Here is a 19043-nt window from a genome sequence, read left to right as displayed (position 1 = left end):
ATACTTTTGTTTTAATCTGGTTTTAACTGTGTTGTATTTTACACTGTTGTTGCCTGCCCTGAGCCCGCCCGCGGGGAGGGCGGGATATAAATCCAAATAAATAAATAAATAGAAATGAAAATAAAATAGCATTGTAAGAGTATAGTTTGCTTAATTACTTTTAACAGGAAGGATATTGATCAGCAAAAAAAGTGTTAAACTTACCTAACTGCTGTTTATTTTAAAGACAATGTGTATTGATTATTTATCATATGTTCTGTTGGCTTCTTAAGTGATCTAATACAAGTGTCTTGTGGCAGGGCATCTTGAAAAACAGATGGTCAATCCTCTACCTCCTGCTCAGCCTCAGTGAAGATCCACGTAAGCCATCAAGCAAGGTAGGTCGTTCACTCTGTTGGCCTCTTAAGTGATCACTAGAACCCAGAATTGGTCAAGTGCAAAGTTGGAAAGTTAGGATTCTGTTAAATCTTAGTAAGACTATTTGAAATATCTTTAGAAAGATTAGGAATGGTTTTGAAATATCAAATGTGGATTTTGTATTCTATTACACTTAGTTGTAGGTATGTAGTAAATAAACGGCAGTAACAGCCAACGGTGAAAGGATGTTTAGACTTATTTAATCTATGGAATCTGTTAAAACATGTCTTTTTTTTCCCCCCTTCAAGGTTTCAAATTTTGCTGCCCTGTTTGCTCAAGCACTGCCACGAGATGCTCATTCGACTCCATACTACTATGCCAGGCCTCAGACCCTTCCGTTGAATTATCAAGACCGAAATGCCCAGCCTGGCCAAAGTTCTGGCAGTATGGGGAGCAGTGGGATCAGCAGCATAGGCATGTATGCCCCAAATGGGCCTACTCCAACTCCACAATCACTTCTTCCAGGGTAAATGAGACTTGATCATCTTGCAGATAATTCTTTGGAGAAGTCCTGCTCCCATAAACACAGTATCCAACCATCCAGAAACATTGTGGACCAAGACTTCTGCTTCTCTTTCTTGGTACAGTCCACTAATTCCCCACTAGTTTTGATCTTGGGGGGCCATGGCACCCTGAAGAGTAGCATTGGGGGTAAAATGGGGATCTACAGTAGAAGGGAGGAATTGGCAGACATTGCTGCCCTCTCTTCAGCAAATGGAAATGGTGTTCCATCAGAGAAACTGGATGGTTGGATACATGCCATAAAACCCACAGATCTTTGTTGAATGTAGCTGTCCTTGAAGTTTGTTACTAAGAGATGTTGGTGTTACTATTATTGAATAATTTTAAGGCCTCATAATGATTCCATAATAGTCCTCTCAGATAATCCTGTGTCTCCATCCACTGGGCTAATCTGATCTTCTCTGCAAGAGACCAGAAAGACTTTTGTAGTCATATATTCTGTTGGTAAAATATTATGCCAAATTTAATCTGACAAAACTCTTGGTCAGAACATAAACAAATAACTGACTATAGCTACACTTAAAGCAAATTGGTAGTTCCTTTTTTGTATGACCAGACTTGTATCTCTCCATGGGACCTGAAAATGGATACTGTCTCTATGATGTGAACTCTGTTTAAGGCTGTGGCTACAATATACCACTAGAGGAGTCAACACCTACAAAGTATTCCTGGTGGTTATGGTTTCCACCTAAAGATTTTCAGAACTTGGAATGCTGTCAGTCAATCAAGGCTTACGTGCCTTCCCTAATAACAAAACGATGTTGATTCTGAGCTTTCAAACCTGGTTAACTCATTAGTACTGCAGAGGTGGCTTTTTTCATATCTGTGTATCAACTTCTGAACATGGCCCTAGAAGGAAGACCAAAAAATCACAACAATGGGGGGTAATGAATGGGGGGGGAGGTATCTTTCTGCAAACTGGGGGAGCCTTGAGGCTTGCAGAAAATCTGAAAATGGGGAAAAAAGATGAGCCTTCTAGTGATTCCCAAAACCAAAATGTGCTAGGGGAGAACCCAAGATCTTGTGATGCAATGTGGCAAGATCTCAGTTGCTGTTATGATGGTTGCTTATCATCCCAAAAGGAAAATGGATGACAAAGGAAATTCACTACTGCTATCAGATGAAATAGTTTATATTATGGAAGGTATTTCAGGCAATATTTAGGGCATCAGTGATTAACACTTTTTCATATATATTCTTGATGTACCATCATTCCAGCATCCAAATTTCTTCTGTAGAATTGTCAAGAAATATAATATGTTCAATATTTTAATTTCTTTTTTTCCAGAAATGCTTGTTTTTGATTTCTGGTATTCATGGAGGTAAAATGTGGCTTGCCCTTGATGCTTTTATCTTTTCAGGTTAATATAAAGTAATTTCTTGTGCATAGGGACACCTCGGTAGTTGGATTATGTAATTTTCTTTCCACAGACAATCCTACCAACGTGCAGGAGTGGGCGATTGTCTTCGCCAGCAGCTAGGGGCACGGCTTGCCTGGACCTTAACTGCAGGCCAACCCACCTTACAGAACTCTTCCTCGAAAGGTGTTTCAGCAGCTGCTTCCCGTAATGTGCCAAGGACCAGGCGGGAAGGGGATCTAAGTGGTAAGCAAAACAGGTTTCACGGGTTAGGAGCTTCCCCTCCCATTGCCTTTCCTTAGAAAACCTGAAGTCATTCTGTTTAGACAGATCTGCTAATTTCTGTGGGAACAAACTAATTTAAATCCAGGCTATTCTTTGTGGCCCCAAATGGGTGAAATGTTCTGTATCAGCATTAAAAAAAAATTAAATAATAATAATAATAAGAGAAGAGATTGGATTTATACTCCACCCTTCACAGCGGCTTACAAGCTCCTTTCCCTTCCCCTCCCCACAACAGACACCTTGTGAGGTGGGTGGGGCTGAGAGAACTCTGACACAAACTGCTCTTTCAGGAGCAGCTGTGCCAGAGCTTGTGACCCAGGGTCACATCAGCAGGTGCAAGTGGAGGAGTGGGGAATCGAACCCAGTTCTCCCAGATTAGAGTCCGCGCTCCTAACCACTACACCAGACTGGCTCTCTTGGGATGCTGCAGGTTAAGCTGAGCAACAGTGGGTTGAGTAGATAGAGAGGGGAAAGTGGAAAGTTTAAGCAGCCCTTCTACCTTCTGTTCCTTGGCTTAAGTTTGATGCATTCTGAGGCGTTTTTTAAAAACAAAAATAATGGGGTAAAGAAACATGAAGTTATGTGACAGTATTGCTTTAATACTGTAAGTTAGACTTTATTCAGAGTGAGTGAAGCCTTCTGCGATATGACCATTTCAGTGTTGTTAGACTACTCTAACATATCCTGTATGGGGACTGAAGACATTCCAAAACCTACAGCCAGTTCAAAATGTGGTAGGCAGAATATGAATATGGGCTTTCTGCAATAAGCATATAACACCTATTTTGTGTCATTTGTTTTGGCTCCCAGTTTGTTTCTGGGCTCAAAGAAAGTGCTGATTTTTACTTTTAAATCTGTAAATGGCTAAAGGACTGCCTCCACCTATATATACCTTCTGAAGATATGAGGTCATCCCAGGAAGCATACTGGGATGCTTGGTGGGACCCTGTAGGTGGGTTTTCTTCGCAGCTGCTCCTAATCTTGGAACTAACTCCCACCAGGTATTATGTGTGAACCCCATGCTATGGGTCAACTGTCATCAGATTGTTTTGAAAGCCATTTCTAAGATAGGGTCTTATCCTAGTTTTAAATTTCATGCTTGAATTTTATTGTTTTAGATGTGTTTGAATTTTCATTGTAATTATTATGATTTCCTTTGTATTTTGTGGATCAGTAAGATGCCTTGAGTGTTTCTCAAAGTGGAAGTAATATAGCTAAAGTACTTACTAGTGAGGTGTTAAAATAACAAATGTGATTCTGAAGGAAGCCTGCAAGTGACATCCCCTTTCCTCTTTTCAGGATCTGTTGAAATAACGGAAGCATTTCTTGTGAGAGACATTTTGTACGTCTTCCAAGGAATAGATGGCAAAGTCATCAAAATGGTCAACTCTGAAAACTGTTACAAAGTAGATGGAAAGGTACTGGGCAGTGATCTTACACCTGTTTTGTACAGATAGGCCGCATAGAGACAGCTTCTAGAATGCTGTATTTGCAAATCCAGAACTGCAAGATGCCTTTTTAAACAATAAGCACATATCATCCATCACTAGCAATATTAGTGTGTAAGGTGCAAACAGCCTAAAGTAGAAAGCTGAGATGATTTTAGGAGTTGTAGATGTAGACAGGCAACAGAAGACTCCTTCCCATGTAATGGTTTTAAGTGAGGTATTTTTAAGGCATTTTTAAGACAAGTAGGGCACAAATCCTGCCCCTTTGGGGGCAATAATGCTTCCAGGAAATAACAATGAGAAAGAAGAACCAAAAATTTACTCATAATGGAGTGAATGTACAGAAGAGGAAGAGAAGAGTAAAAATTCATTCCTGGCATGGACGTGCCAGATATGGTGGTTAGGATATTGCCTGGGGGGGGGGGGACATAGTAAAAGCTTTCTTATCCAACACTGTATTATTCAGAAATCTCAGGTTACTAGCACACCCAGAGTGCAAGCCCCATTCCTACCTCTTCAGCCGGACAGCTTGATACCTCTAAACATCACTGGGATTGTGACAACTGGCACAGCCAGACAGCATCCTCAGGTGCTTCTTTCCTGCTAAGCTGCAGGGTTCCTAGGTAGCTGGCCTGCTTGTCTGCCTGCTCTGTAAGATTGCTTTGCCGTTTGGGAGGGGGAGGGAAATGTCCCACCAGGCACAGGAGCTATGGTTAGAGTATTCCCAGTGAAGTGGGGTTGGGTGGCTGTGAAGGGTGGACCCAAAAAATATTGGTATTCCTGATATGGCCAAATTCCAATACCAGTATGATATTAAGATTCGGGTTTTCCCAGGAATCTGAATTTTTCGGGTCCATTATACCCTGGGGGGGGATACATCCAGGTTTCTGGAGGGGGGCTGTTTTTCTAGCGACATGCACCAAATTTGCAGCAGAGCAGCTGTTGCCTATCCTCAGAATTTCCCCCATCCATCCTCCATTGTTTTCAATGGGGGGACGACGACAGCCTTTTTTCTCCGGGGCAAAAGCAAAGAGACAGGCCTGCAGCAACCCCTGGTCAGTGCCTCCCATGCCAAGAACAAACACAAGCCCAAAAGAACCAAAGCAGAACCCAGGAATCCATGCAGAACCACAAGTCAGTGTGGCAAGCCCAAAATAACTAATGTCAAACCAGAGAATCTCAACACAACAAACTCAGGCAGGGGGGTACTCTTGCAAGCCCTATATTTAACAGAGAAGCACAGCATCTTTCATCTCCAGCAGAATGAAGAACAGTTTTTGTCCCACTGTTTGAATTTCAGCATGCAGTTTTGGTTTGGGGTGGCTGATGACTTGGTGAGTGAGCTTCTGAGCACCGCTTCCAGTGTCGTCCTGCGCTGCACTGCTACCAGGGTTCCATAGAGACACTTTGATGCTGGTGGACTCAGAGTGGCAGTGGGGATTGGTGGGGTGTTTCTGTGCCAATCAAATTAGGTAATTGCCCTGCTACCTCTTTCTAGCCTCATTTTTATTTTGGGAAGAGTGTTTTGCCCCAAGTTCCCAGCACGGACTGAGAGAGGATACAGGCACGAGCAGGTGTTCACTTAAGTCACCCTCAAAGTTCAGAACCGGGTAGCTGAACACTGGCAAATTGACCTTCAGGAAGACCAGCTGCTCAACTGTCCAGGGGAATAGGTGTGAGCAATCCGAGTGGACAGTGTCACCCTCATGGGAGAAAACACGCTCTCTCTGCATGCTCCTTGGAGGGCATGAGAGGAGCTTCTGGGCCCCAGCAGAGAGGTCTGGCCAGACCACCTCCTTCATGGCCAGTAGCTCAGTGGATTGGTGGGTTACAACTCATAGGGCTCCACAAGGTACTCCCTCACCATTGCAGCCACTGTATCCTGTTTCATGTGCCCCTCGCTCCCAAAGGGGCCAAGTGCCCACCTGGTGATCTCCAAGGTCATTGTGGCAGTTGTCACGGGGGGGGGGGGGGACACTGCCTAGCGGGGGAGGTGGGGGATGAAGAGCAGTGGAGCTGCTTTTACCCCCCTCTTCCTCTGCTTGCACCAGTGCCCCTCTTGGCCTGGATGCACTCAACTCACTGGGAAAGTTCATCTCCCCAGCGAATGAGCTGGTCGGCCTGCTGAGTGATCCTACCCTTGATGTGCGGGTCACACACCGTCACAGACGTGTAGACCTTCTGCTGTGTGAGTGGCTGAAGGTGGGCCTCGAGTCCATCTTGCAGCATTTTCACCAATGTGCATACTGCTTTTTTCCCCTTCACTGTTTATTTTCTAATTTTAAATCAAAACAAAACACAAATACATTTCAACATAATAATTACAGAAAGTCTTCCAGGGTTCCGCTTCCACTTTGATACGAATCATTATTTATATCCTCTTGTATTTTGTAGCCATTTATACGCTTTAACCGAGTATTTCTCGTATTCTTTTTCACTTTTACCCTGAATGGTAAATGTTAATTTTTCTAATTCGGCCACTTCCAATAATTTACATATGAATTAATCTTTCATTGGAATATTTGTATTTTTCTAATACTTTGCTTATAGAATTCTGGCCGCAGCTAATATATGCATAATTAAATAAATTTCATATTTCTTAAATACATCGGGTATTGTATTTAACAAAAAGAATTCTGGCAAGCAACGTGCATACTGCTGGAAGCAAGTCTGCCCATCCTGCAGCTGGCTCCAGAAAGGAGGCCAAGTCCTCACAAGCCATTTGGATCATGGGGATGACCAGAGCTAGACTTACCATGCCAGCAAGAGCAAATGTGTGTGGTTCTTGAAGTGCTTAAGAATCACCATAGTCTGAGGCATGGTCAACCACTTGTCCTGGTTGAGCCGATTCTCTTCCCAAACGACCCTAGTCTCAGAGATCAAGGCAGTCAGTGGTCTCTTCTGCTCCACCAGCTATGAATTGTAGCAAAGCACAAGAGACCGCTGGCTGAAATCACTATAAGGTGAACCAAAAATATATATATAAACATATTATTTAATGCTTAGTTCACTAACACAATAACCATATAACTATATAAAGCCAAGGTAATCTTACGAAAACCAACAGTAGTACAAAAAGGTAAAGATCAGTGGTACAGAGAAGTAAAGTCCCAAAAATTTCAATGTGTCTCAGTCCTATTGAATTATAATTCCATAGTCCAACTTGACATTCATTCATCATAGAATGGACTCTCATAATTCCAGAAGGATCCATATAACCTTGAAATCCGAAAAGCGAGGGGTCAGGGTTGTTGGAGTCTACATATGAAGCCAACAACCTTGCAAAAGCCGCTGCACTGATTGGCCAAAAGCACCACAGCTTCCTGTAAAGTGCTTTTCCCATTTGCTGGAAGAGATGCCCCATCCCCCTTCCCTCCTGCTACCCTGGAAACCAGAGCAAAAGGTGAGAAAAAGGGTAGAGGCCAATTTTGCAGCCCTTTAAATGCTATTTAACTGCAGCTATTCAGTATTGCTGAATAATTCAAAAATACCGGTAAGGTATTTTTCGGGCATTTTTTTTTTGTCTCAGATACACCCAAACACATATCCCTAGTGGCTGCACGTGCTTCTGGTTAGGGGAAGGTGAACAGTGCAATAATCTTGAGTCTCCAGCACATTTGATTAACTGGCACCCTCCATTCTCCGTGAGTGCTGAATAACAAAGCTTTTATTGTACCATGCTTCATTTTACCCATCGTTGAAAAAGCCGACTTCTTTCTCTGCTAGCTCTACATTAGACACAACTGCCTTAAAGAACATTCTGTGTTGGGTGTGATCAGGAGTTTATTGGATAAAGGATGGTCCAGGGGAGAATTTACTTCAATTAACTTAATGTTTTTTTTAATTAATACTGTTGTGTTTTAATCAGCATTTGTTCAATAATTCAGGTGAGCCTTTCTAAGTCACTGAGAGACACTACAAGCCGGCTTGCTGAACTAGGGTGGCTGCATAACAAAATAAGAAAGTATACAGACCAGAGGAGCATGGATCGCGCATTTGGACTAGTGGGTCAGGTATGTTGGTTTCAAAACTGGCTGATGTGTGTCCACCTTCCAGAATTATGCTGTATCTAATCGTGTGAAAACCTGGGAGGAAGAAAAACCCAGTAGTCTTTGGTGTCAAAGACTTGTCGAGTTATTACTGTTGACAGGAGTTAAGAGATGTGGTGTTGTAGTTATGGGCAATGTCTCGCACTCAGTGATTTGGCTTGCTTTGTCATTTCTCCTTCTCTTCACTTGAAATGCTTTATTGGAAGAAAATTTTAGAAATAGCACTATGGTGTGTTCAGGCAGACACTGCTTTTGGCTGCTTAATCTTGATGATGACATTATACAGCAAATTAGTGGCTATTTGCAAACTCAAAAATGCTGATTATTATTTCTAAGTTTTGATACTGTATACTTCTAGTGTTTTTATACAGGCCTTCACTGCGGGTGGTACTTTATCTGTTTGGTTATTATAGGTTTTTAGCTAACTCCCCCCCCCGTCTTCCCAAAGCAGCATACACAATGCAATTTAAATAAACAAATGGAACCATACAAATAAATAATCTTGGGCAGGACCTGAATCCATTGACCAGCTTAATTCCACACCTCAGGCTGGGAGCCATGAGCTAAGAACCAAGGGCAAAAAGCTTTTTGACTCTTCAGCTCATGCCTCTGGCCACACCCAGGCTAAATATCCTCATGCAGTTCCACAGGGAGAAAAAACAAAACAAAACAACAGACAGGTTGCTGCCCCAAGAAACTGTGATCTAAAAAAGAGAACAGGGAAGGCTGCAGATAGTGGGTAGGGAGGTATAAGTGTGGGAGGGTATGCATGTGCCCAAAGGCAGTTTCTTCAACTTAGTTACTGTTGAGAATGAGGATTAAAGGGTAAATCTAAAGAACTCCTTAAAAACTTGGTTCTCAGGAAGGATTTTAAAGGTGGTACCAATTAAAGTGACATGACTTGGCAAAATTATGAGGAGCAAAGGAGGAGGAATTAAAGATGACATCTAGTCAATCAGTTGGAAATTTGGTGACATTGTGAGCAGAAATTCTACTTTGTGAGCTACCGGCATTAAAGTTGTGAGCAAGCGATTTGGCTACTGCGTAAATTAGTTTGCTCTGGAGTCGTCCTTCCTGAGCTAAGAAAAAAATGTGTGAGCCGGAGGCCAAAAAACTGTGAGCTGGCTCACACTAACTCAGCTTAGAGGGAACACTGGTTGTGGTAGAAGGAACTTCCCACAGAGGAATTGAAGTTCTAGGCCAGCCTCATCTAGGTTATCCAAACTGGCTATCCCTTAGGGAATGAACTCTCCTGAACTGGATGTCCTCTAGCTCCTGTTGGCTTTCCCTCAAGAGTTTAGTTTAAAAACTGCACAATAACCTTTTAAATATATTAAGCAGCACCATTCTGGTTCCTTTTCAGTTCAAGTGGAACTTATCTGTTTTTTATGAAATCATCATGTCCCCAAACACTACTCATTTTCTAAGAAACCTAAGTCTTTCTGCTACCACTGTGTTGACCATGTGTTGAAACTCCTAATCTCTTTCTGTCCAACTGACCTTGCTTGTGGAACAGGCAGCATTTGAATTTTAACCTCCTGCCTAGTAGCCTTAATTTTGCCTCTTGGTTCACAGAACTGCAGTTCCCAACATGGTTGGTACCAGTGCTCCCTCTAAGCTGTGGAGTCTTGTGAGCAAAAATTCTACTTTGTGAGTTACCGGCATTAAAAGTTGTGAGCGAGCAATTTGGCTACTGCGTAAATTAGTTTGTTCTGGAGCCATCCTTCCTGAGCTAAGACAAAAATGTGTGAGCTGGAGGCTAAAAAACTGTGAGCTAGCTCACACTAACCCAGCTTAGAGGGAACACTGGTTGGTACCACCATTGCCCTGGGTTCTTCTCCAAATTTAAACAGTGTGTGATATCCACAATGCCGCCTCCCCAGCACAGCCAGAGTAACTGACAGACCAGTCTCTATATTCCTATGTACCAATTCTGACACTGCTGAAAAAGATTATGCAAACAGACATTTGTGGTGTAAAAGCTCATAAGAGCTGTTCAGAATCCTTTTATGTGCTGATGACCTTGCCTTGCTGAGGTTTCGATCGTTGCTGGAATGGCTGGTGCAGGAAAGAGGAGGCACATGTGCGGCTTCAAGAGTATCTGAAAAGTATTGGGAAGATGTGGTTGAATACTGGGAGAGAGACAAGGGCATTCGTCCAACATTCCCATTACTTTGGAATGATATTAAGATGTGTTTTGCTGAAGGGCAAAGAATTGCTTCTAAGTGATATTTCAAAATTTTGGGAAATGAGTAAAATCCTTTAGCTGTGTTGAAAAGCTGCAGAAGTGAGGATAAAAAACTATGCTAGGAAAAACGGCAATAATGATAATGACTGGTCCTTATAAGATTTTAGAGTAGGCTGCTTAAAATATTTCAGAAAATTAATTTCTGTCCCTTTTGTGGCCCATTTCCCCCCTCATTATAGTTATTATTGTTGATCTGTTGAGTCAACTGAATTAATTTGTAATCAGTTGTCTTCTGTTGCTTTATGCAAAATCGCCTGTGATTTCTACCTACATTTCTGAAGACATCTGAATTGAACTAACCTGAGAATCTCTCAGTGACATACCTATTTTAATACCACCTTCTAGCTTTCTAAATTACTTAACAGTCATCATTCAGAGTTAGTTTGGTGATAATTAGTTCTGTTTTTTGAAGCTTCTTCTGCTTAGCAGACTGCTTTTATGAGTCCTCTTGAATTTAAAAAGTGATGTGCTGTGACTGTGTTTGGCACTGCGAGATCATTTGTCCCGTCGGATGCATACAAACACTTGCAAGATCAGTGCTATGTGGAGAATGTTTATGTGTAACCTATGTCTCTGTTTTTTGTTTCTTCACTTTTACAGAGCTTTTGTGCTGCCTTAAACCAGGAACTCAAAGAATACTACAGACTACTATCTGTTTTACACTCACAGGTAAATAAACAAATATGTGGTTGTTTCTTGGTTGCGTCTGCCCAGTTGGCCAAATTGGCCTGTATAATAGGCTTGTAAGCAGAATTGCCTCCAGGTGAGAGAGTTGTTAGAAACCGGATGGAAATGGGTTGTTCTGTTTAGTTTTGTAGATGGTGTCACAAATAATGTGCTGTGATAAATGTGGGCTAAAGGTAAAGGTAAAGGTTCCCTTGCTCGAAAGCCAGTTGAGTCCGACTCTAGGGTTGCGGTGCTCATCTCCGTTTCAAAGCCGAAGAGCCAGTGCTGTCCGAAGACATTTCCGTGGTCATGTGGCTGGCATGACTAAACACCAAGGCGCATGGAACGCTGTTACCTTCCCACTGAAATGGTACCTATTTACCTACTTGCAATTTCTTGCTTTCGAACTGCTAGGTTGGCAGGAGCTGGAACTAGAGATGGGAGCTCACTCTGTCATGCGGCACACTCGGGTCTCGAACCGCTGAACTACCGACCTTCCACAGCCTGCAGTTGAGCGTCATAACCACTTGAGCCACCACAGCTCTTTAAATGTGGACTAGGGAGCCTCAAAAACTGTTGGTGGTTTATTAACTGCTGCAGGTTGCTTGCAACTCAGCTGTACAATGAAAGTAATTGCTTCTCTAAAAGTGATGTTAAAACATTTTATTCTGAACCCTTTCAAGTGATATGATGGTTTTTATTACAGCAAAGTGAAGTCTATGGGCTTAGAGGGGAGCAACTTTAAGGTTGCACTGTTGGAATCCTTTGTCAGGCCATACACTTCATGGTCTCTTAATCTGCTTTCTAATTTCTTTTCAAAATTTGGCTCTTTTAATGGCTTTTCCCTTTGATTTACATGATTTCTAACTTTGCAAAATTTTCAGCTTAACAATTTTATTTTATAATATATATATATGTGTGTGTGTGTGTGTATGTGTGCATATTTGGGCATATTTGAAGTTAAAAGGAATACCAGAGAAGAGCATGAATGATTTTATATTAGTTCGCTACTAGATCTTTTTTTACTTTTCTCTCTTCCTAGTTGCAGGTGGAAGATGATCAAGGTGTAAATTTGGGGAGTGAGAGCAGTTTAACACTTCGGCGTCTCCTAGTCTGGACGTATGACCCTAAAATAAGATTAAAGACGCTTGCAGCACTTGTTGATCACTGTCAAGGTCTGTGAATTAAATTGTTTTTTCAGCTATGAATGAAGTGATACATGAGTGTCAACACAATTTGGAAATTACAGAAAGTCCCTTGTATTTAAAAAGTTGATTTGTTCAAACCTAAATTACTACACTGCAGAGAAAAAAGGTGGAATTAACAGTACAATGCTAAGCAGGTCTTCTTGGGTTCTCGCTGTTATTGTTCAGGATGATGCAAACCAAGGTTGACGGTGAAGAGCTCCAAGATGAAGAGCTCCAAAATTTTCCCATCAGCCTTAATCTGGCTCCTGATTACAAGTGTTCCTATGGAAGCATCTGGTCACCAACATGTTTCCCAATTTCTTATTTCTCTAGTATGTTGAAGTAAAGTAATTTTTATCATCTGAATTATTTCCCACACTTTGATTAGCCAATCATTTTCTTCCCTGGAGCATACCAAGATTTTCAGAAGCAAGCATATACCATTTTAGCAGCATTCAATAAATGTAACACTGGTTTCTGGCATGACTTTTGCACTGTCCATATATAATTTAGTTTTTTTTAATCCAGCTTTTAAAAAGTGTGGGCATTTTTACACAGCTCCCACATATGAAAAAGTCTGGCTTTTTAAAGCAAATTAATACCAATACTGTTGAGATGAATTTTGATATCTTTTTGAAAGTTTTCATGGTGACAGATACTTTTGATGTAGCATCTTGAAGCAAATTTCCCTAGTTTGCCAATTCCATGAGAAATGGGATCCCTTCAAGTATCTTGCCATGCCGTCAAACCTAAATTAAATCCCAAAACCACATTATAATGAGCCAACCCTGCATTTCCCCAGATCTCATTTTCGCTTGTTGGCTGACTTACTGTAGCTTCCCTATCTCTTGTGATCTCTTATTGCCAAAGCTAAAGAAGAAATAGGTGGTGCTAATTTAGCATAGATTTTGGTCTGTATCTTTGTCAAATCATTAATAATTCCGTTATCTCCACGATATACTTTTCTCTTTCTGGCTTCTTATGCCATAGCTATGCACAAAAGGATAGTGTAACAAAATTTGTCTCAGCTCCCAGCACTTCTGTGTCATCCTGTTCTTTCGTCCATTTGCTAAGCAGTAGACTATTTCTCCAGACTGGGCATTCCACACGCCCTGTTCTGCCAATTTCCTGTGATGTGTTTATTTTTACTTTTGGGTATTTGCCTTTCCAAATGAGCTCATTAAATTTTTTTTGGGGTTTTTTTCTCAAGCTGTGTTCGGGGACACAAGCAGATCTCTTACTTAGCAAAAATACCAGTTTAGATGGAGCTATCATAGTTGCAGCATGAACTTGCCTAAAGAGAGAGGAACTAAGATTCTTTCAGACTCCAGATCAGAACTTTTAAAGTTGCCCTCTGAAATATCTTTATAATTTTCTGGAGAAGGTGATTGAGCGAGCAGTGGCTGAGCAGTTCCCGGTTTTCCTGGATGAGCTCTGCCCTGGACCGTTTTCAGTTGGGCTTCAGGCCTGGCTTTGTGACCAAGACAGCACTAGTTGCTTTGGTTGACAATCTCTTTCTACATTTGGATAAAGGCATGCGGCCCTCTTGTTCCTTCTGGATTTATCAGCGGCCTTTTATACAGCAGACCATTTGGTCCTGATCGATTGCCTTGCCTCCTTGGGGGTAAGGTGCACTGCCCTTAGTTGGTTTAATGTGTTCCTCCAGGAACGCTCTTAGAGGGTTAGTATCGGGGAGGAGAGGTCTTCTTGATGAGACCTGAATTGTGGGGTCCCACAGGGTTCGATCCTCACTCTGATGTTATTTAACATATATATGCACCTGTCAGGTACTTCAATGACTCAGTATCAACAGCAGGTTCTTAACTAGATTCAGCTTTATTGATCAGAGTAAGGTGAAGTTGACTTGGACTGAACTGAACTATTTAGATTGGCCTTTGGAGGGTAACCACGAGTTTGGGCTGTTTCAATAGTGGTTTGATGATAGCCACTATTTTAATATTTTAATGTTACTATTTTATATTTGTCATTTGTTATTATGTTGTTTTTACCTTATTGGTTTTAATGTTGTAAGACCCTTTGGGTGAGTGGTGACTAACCCTCCCCATAAATAAATGAATAAATGTTCATTTTTATGTTTTCAAAAAAAGAATCATTTTTAAGCTGAGATGCATTTCTTCTGAATTAAACTTATATCCTGCCATTTTACCATATTCTTTCAATACATGAAAAACTCCTTACTTTGTTTTTGTGGGTCTGTCATAAATGCATTTGGCCGCTAAGGGCCGTGAAGTCACTTCAGACTTAATGACCACCGAAATGTCCTATCCTTAACCGTCTTGCTCAGGTCTTGCAAACCGAGGGCCGTGGCTTCTTTGATGTAGTCGATCCATCTTGCTTCATTGTCTCTTAAAATATTTATGATCTTATATTGAATACTTTTGATATAAATTGCTGCGCCCTTGGGTCTTGTATCTAATTATATCAGCATTTTTTTCTGGAGTTGAAGAAAAACTGTTAAGTACATTTAAATCATTAATACTAACAGATGTAATCTTTACAACACTCATATTGTTAAATTAGTTAACAACCAATCAGTCCACAATTAATTTTTTCTTCTCAAGTGATAGATACTTTCCTCCTCCACCACAGTTGCTTTATGATACCGTTTACATTTGAACATGAGATGGAAGGGTATGTTCCCCATATAAACAATATCTCTTTGGTCTGTCATTTATCAGTTAGCAATTTCAAATTTCTGTATTTCTGAAGGCTGAACAGGAATAAATCTGGAAATATCAAAATATTTTCATCAACATTCATCTTGTGGTCTGATCCCAAGACTCCTGTAAAAAACTTTTCTAGATATTGTCACCATTCACTTTCAGGCCATATGTTTTCCCACTAAATATCTGGCTCTTATTTTCAAGATCCCCTATTTTATGCTCCATATCATTTATTCTGTCCACATTGTTAATACCATTTATACCAGATTTCTTCCTTAATTAGTCTGTTTCATTTTTTATCACTTCTTGCTTTGCTTTAATACCTTGTTATTCCTGACTGGTTTGTCTTATATGTTCTATTTTTTGTTCAGTATGCATTAGATTTGTTTCAAATGAAAGAACCAATATATCTAATTCTCAGCCCATCTTAAATCCAGAGACTGGAGCTGTGAATGGATAAGCCACATCTTTCTACAAACCTGAAAAATGCTTCAGATTTGTAGATGAATCCAAAATCTTAAAGCAGCAACAACAACAAATATTGGGGGTTAAAAAACCCAAAATGATAAAAGGAACACCTGTATTTTTAAGGAATGGATGCCCTCAGTGGCAATTGCTTTGGTAACCACAACAGTTTTGCCAGCATTCCAGGATTGGTTTCTGTCAGCAAAAGGCAGGGGAAGGAGGCAGGGCCCTCTCCAGAGTTGTTTTGGCCTTTGAGGGAAGACGAAGTAAACAGAGGTCAACTCGCCAGGATTGGCTACTTATTATTGTTCAACAGCAGCTACTGCATGAAAACCAGTGTGGTATATTGGTTAGGAGTTTCAGACTAGGGTCTGGGAGACCCCATCTGGAATCCCTGCTCTGCCATGGAAAGCTCACTGGGTGACTTTGGGCCAGTCACGCACTCTTTGAAGATGAAATGGAGAGGAGGAGAATGATGTTAACTGTTTTGGGTCCCCATTGTAGAGAAAAACAGATACCAGTGAATTAAATAAATCATAAATATAGCTGAGTTTGGGGGCAGATAAAAGGTTGGGGTCTTGGTGGGTGGGAAGGAAAGAAGGAACTAAGGAAAGGTGAGGGAAATGGGGACTGCTAGGAGGAGGAAAAGAAAAAATACTGTGGGGAAGAGGATAGAGGGGAGATTGAGGTGCCCCCTGCAACACCTTGAGGGTTCCCTACCATGTACCTGGCCCCGGCCCTGGCCAGCCGTACACAGAGTTTTCCAAGGATAGGCCTCCAGGGGAGGGACAGAGGGAAAGCTGAAGACTAGGGAGCAGATATAGGTAGACTGGCTGCTGGGTGGGAAAGACAGAAGCAAACAGGAAATGGTGGGCTTTCAGGAAAGGAAAAAAGAAGATACTAGGGGAGAGGAAAATGAGATGCCCCCCGCAAATCCTTTTGGGTCCCCTGCTGGTTTTATTTGTTTCTGCTTTTGATTGGTAAAATTGTACGTTATTTTCTCTTGAAATGATATAAATTCTGCTGAAATATGCTACTAATATTAGCTAAAGAAAATGGAGGTAGTTCTCCCTACTTCATATTCTAACCCTGATTTTTTTCTTCCTCATCATGATCTTTATTTTTTAGTTATCTAATTTTCCCATCGTTTTTCTATTCTTCTCCCCACCCTTTTAAAGTTCAACTAGTGGGGAAAAAAACCCTATTGCAATATTCTCAGTATTACAAAAGATAAGCATAATATTCTAGTGCCACATATTCCATAAGAAAACTTAACAGATAAAGCTCTTAATATGAAAATGTTAGAAAAGTTAATCTGTTGCCACATGCCTGAATAAATAAATGCAGAGATGAGGAGACAAAAGGAAAAAACCGTTATTGCACTTTCCCACGATTTAATGTTATTGTATAATTTTAGTCCTTGGTGGAAAAATATTAGATATTATTTGCAGGGTTCTGTATTGCATCTGTTTCAAAGTTTAAAAGTGCTTGATTCACCAATCCTGCAATTAGTGTTGATATTAATTAATGTTAATATTAGATCAACTTTTTTTTCTTAGAAAATTTTATAAGTAAAAATGCCATTTTATAGAGTAGATATAAAGAACTTAAAAGTTGATGATGTTTTACTTGCCCATTGCAGTAGTCACTGTCAAGGTCAAAATGCAACTACTGTTGAAGTCCTTGCTTCCCTTTCTAAGAATGTAAGAAAGAGCCAGGCTAGCTCAGACCAAAAGCCCATCTAGCCCAGCTTTTGGTTCACACAGTGGCTAACTAGTTACCCTCTAGGAATCCCACGAACAGGAAGACTGCAACAGTGTCATCCTACCTGTGCTCCCCAGCAACTGATTTAAATAAGCTTATTACCTCTGGTACCGGAGGGAGTAGATGTCCATCATGATTAGTAGTTAATGATAATCCAGGCCTTCATGAATCTGTCCAGTCCCCTTTTTAAAGGCTTCTAGGCCGGTGATTATGACCGCATCCTTTGGGAATGAGTTCCACAAATTAACTGTGCTCTAGGTGAAGAAATACTTCCTTTTTTCTATCTGAATCTCCCATCCTTCAGCTTCAGTGGATGACCCTGGGTTCTAGTATTATGGGAGAGGGAGAAAAGTTTCTCCCTGTCTGCTCTTTCTATGCCTAGCACAATTTTATAAATCTCTGTTGTGTCTCCCCTTACTCACCTTTTTCCTAGGCTAAACAGCCCTATGCGTGATAACCGATCCTCGTAGGGCAGCTGCTCTAGCATCCTGATCATTTTGGTTACTCTTTTTTGCACCTTTTTGAGCTCTACGGGTGCAGAGACGAGATCTGTACACAATATTCCAAGTGTGGTCTAACCATAGATTTATAAAAGTGCAGTATGAAAGCGGCAGTTTTATTCTCACCGAGTTGACGTTTTCATTGAGCTATACACTGCCATCCCAAGGTCCTCTTCTTGGTCTGTTGCTGCCAGCTCAGATTCCATCAGTGTATATGTGAAGTTGGGATTATTTGCCCCAATGTGCATCACTTTATACTCGCTCACATTAAATTTCATTTGCCATTTTAATGCCTATTCCCCCAGTTTGAAGAGATCCTTTTGGAGCTCTTTCCAATCCTTTTTTGTCTTAACCACCCTAAATAATTTGGTGTCACCTGCAAACTTGCCCACTTCGCCACTCACCCCTAACTCCAGGTCATTTATGAACAAGTTGAAAAAGTTGTTCTGTTTCCAAAGATTAGCAAATAGTAGCATCATAGTTTAGTACCTACCCTAAGGCCCCACCAGAAGGTCAGTAGCACCCTTCTCCCATTGCCCTTACAGCAGTGTTTGCAACATGGCCTCAGGTAGCCGGCAGTTCTTGTTGGTTGCCTCTCCAGAAGGGTGTGCCCTGTCAGCTGTCTGGCTCGGCTTCACAACTTCCAGCATCCTTTTCCCAATGCAGGGAATGTGGAGGCTTCTCCATGGCACAGGAAGAGAAGGGAGGACCCAAATATCTGCCCTACCAATGGGATTATATAGCTTCTCCTGCGGCTCAGTGACCTCCAATAGTACAATCTCAATAATGTCCTCAGAGTGTTTAGACCTTCCCTCCCCCCTGGGTCTCCTGACTAATATCTAACCAAAAAGTCTGAAGAAGAGAAGAAGAGATTGGATTTATACCCCGCCCTTCACTACCCAAAGGAGTCTCAGAGCGGCTTACAAACTCCTTCCCCTTCCCCTCCCCACAACAGACACTCTGTGAGGCAGGTAGGGCTGAGAGAGCTCTGACAGAAACTGCTCTTTTTTCAAGAACAGCTGTTCCAGAACTATGGCTTGCCCAAGGTCATCCAGCCAGGTGCAAGTGGAGGAGTGGGGAATCAAACCCGGTTCTCCCATATTAGAGTCTGCGCATTTAACCACTACACCAAACTGGCTGGAAGAATTTGTTGGTCCAGAGATATCATGTGATCTTGTGCCTCGTTCCTGATCTTTTCATCATTTTTAAGAGATCAGATACATTGGTGTGTGCATTGAGCCTAGTGATGGTTCATTATAAGAATGCTGTTTATTGTCCCAAATGTGAAAATATTAAACCCGCAAGATTCAGGCAGAGGAATAAATCTAACAAGTGTGAGTGTGTGTGTCAGAGAGAGAGAGAGGGTGATTTAGCACTTGTTCTTTTTTGGCAATCTTCTTAGGCACATTTTTCATCACTTTTATTTTTTAATTATTTATTTATTTTGAGA

At 41.3% G+C, this 19043-nt stretch overlaps 1 protein-coding gene across 2 annotated transcripts in view; it reads left to right on the top strand.

Moving 5' to 3' along the window:
- The window catches only part of TUBGCP3 (tubulin gamma complex associated protein 3), a 55786-nt gene that overhangs the window by 10227 nt on the left and 26516 nt on the right, over positions 1–19043 (top strand). Inside the window, exons 4-10 of one of the 2 annotated variants that reach the window (XM_015411764.1) lie at positions 300–377; positions 666–883; positions 2371–2543; positions 3882–4000; positions 7918–8043; positions 10928–10996; positions 12042–12168. In XM_015411764.1, coding sequence (XP_015267250.1) covers positions 300–377; positions 666–883; positions 2371–2543; positions 3882–4000; positions 7918–8043; positions 10928–10996; positions 12042–12168 — 910 coding nt within the window. Of the gene's footprint in view, positions 1–299; positions 378–665; positions 884–2370; positions 2544–3881; positions 4001–7917; positions 8044–10927; positions 10997–12035; positions 12169–19043 lie in introns of both variants that reach the window. The other variant, XM_015411763.1, reaches the window with a different exon arrangement.

The sequence above is a fragment of the Gekko japonicus genome, unplaced genomic scaffold, assembly GCF_001447785.1.
Source record: "Gekko japonicus isolate JY-2015 unplaced genomic scaffold, Gekko_japonicus_V1.1 scaffold247, whole genome shotgun sequence".
In the NCBI taxonomy this organism is placed as follows: Eukaryota; Metazoa; Chordata; class Lepidosauria; order Squamata; family Gekkonidae; genus Gekko; species Gekko japonicus.
Note: the sequence above shows the minus strand (reverse complement) of the source record. Positions and strands in the feature narration are given on the sequence as shown.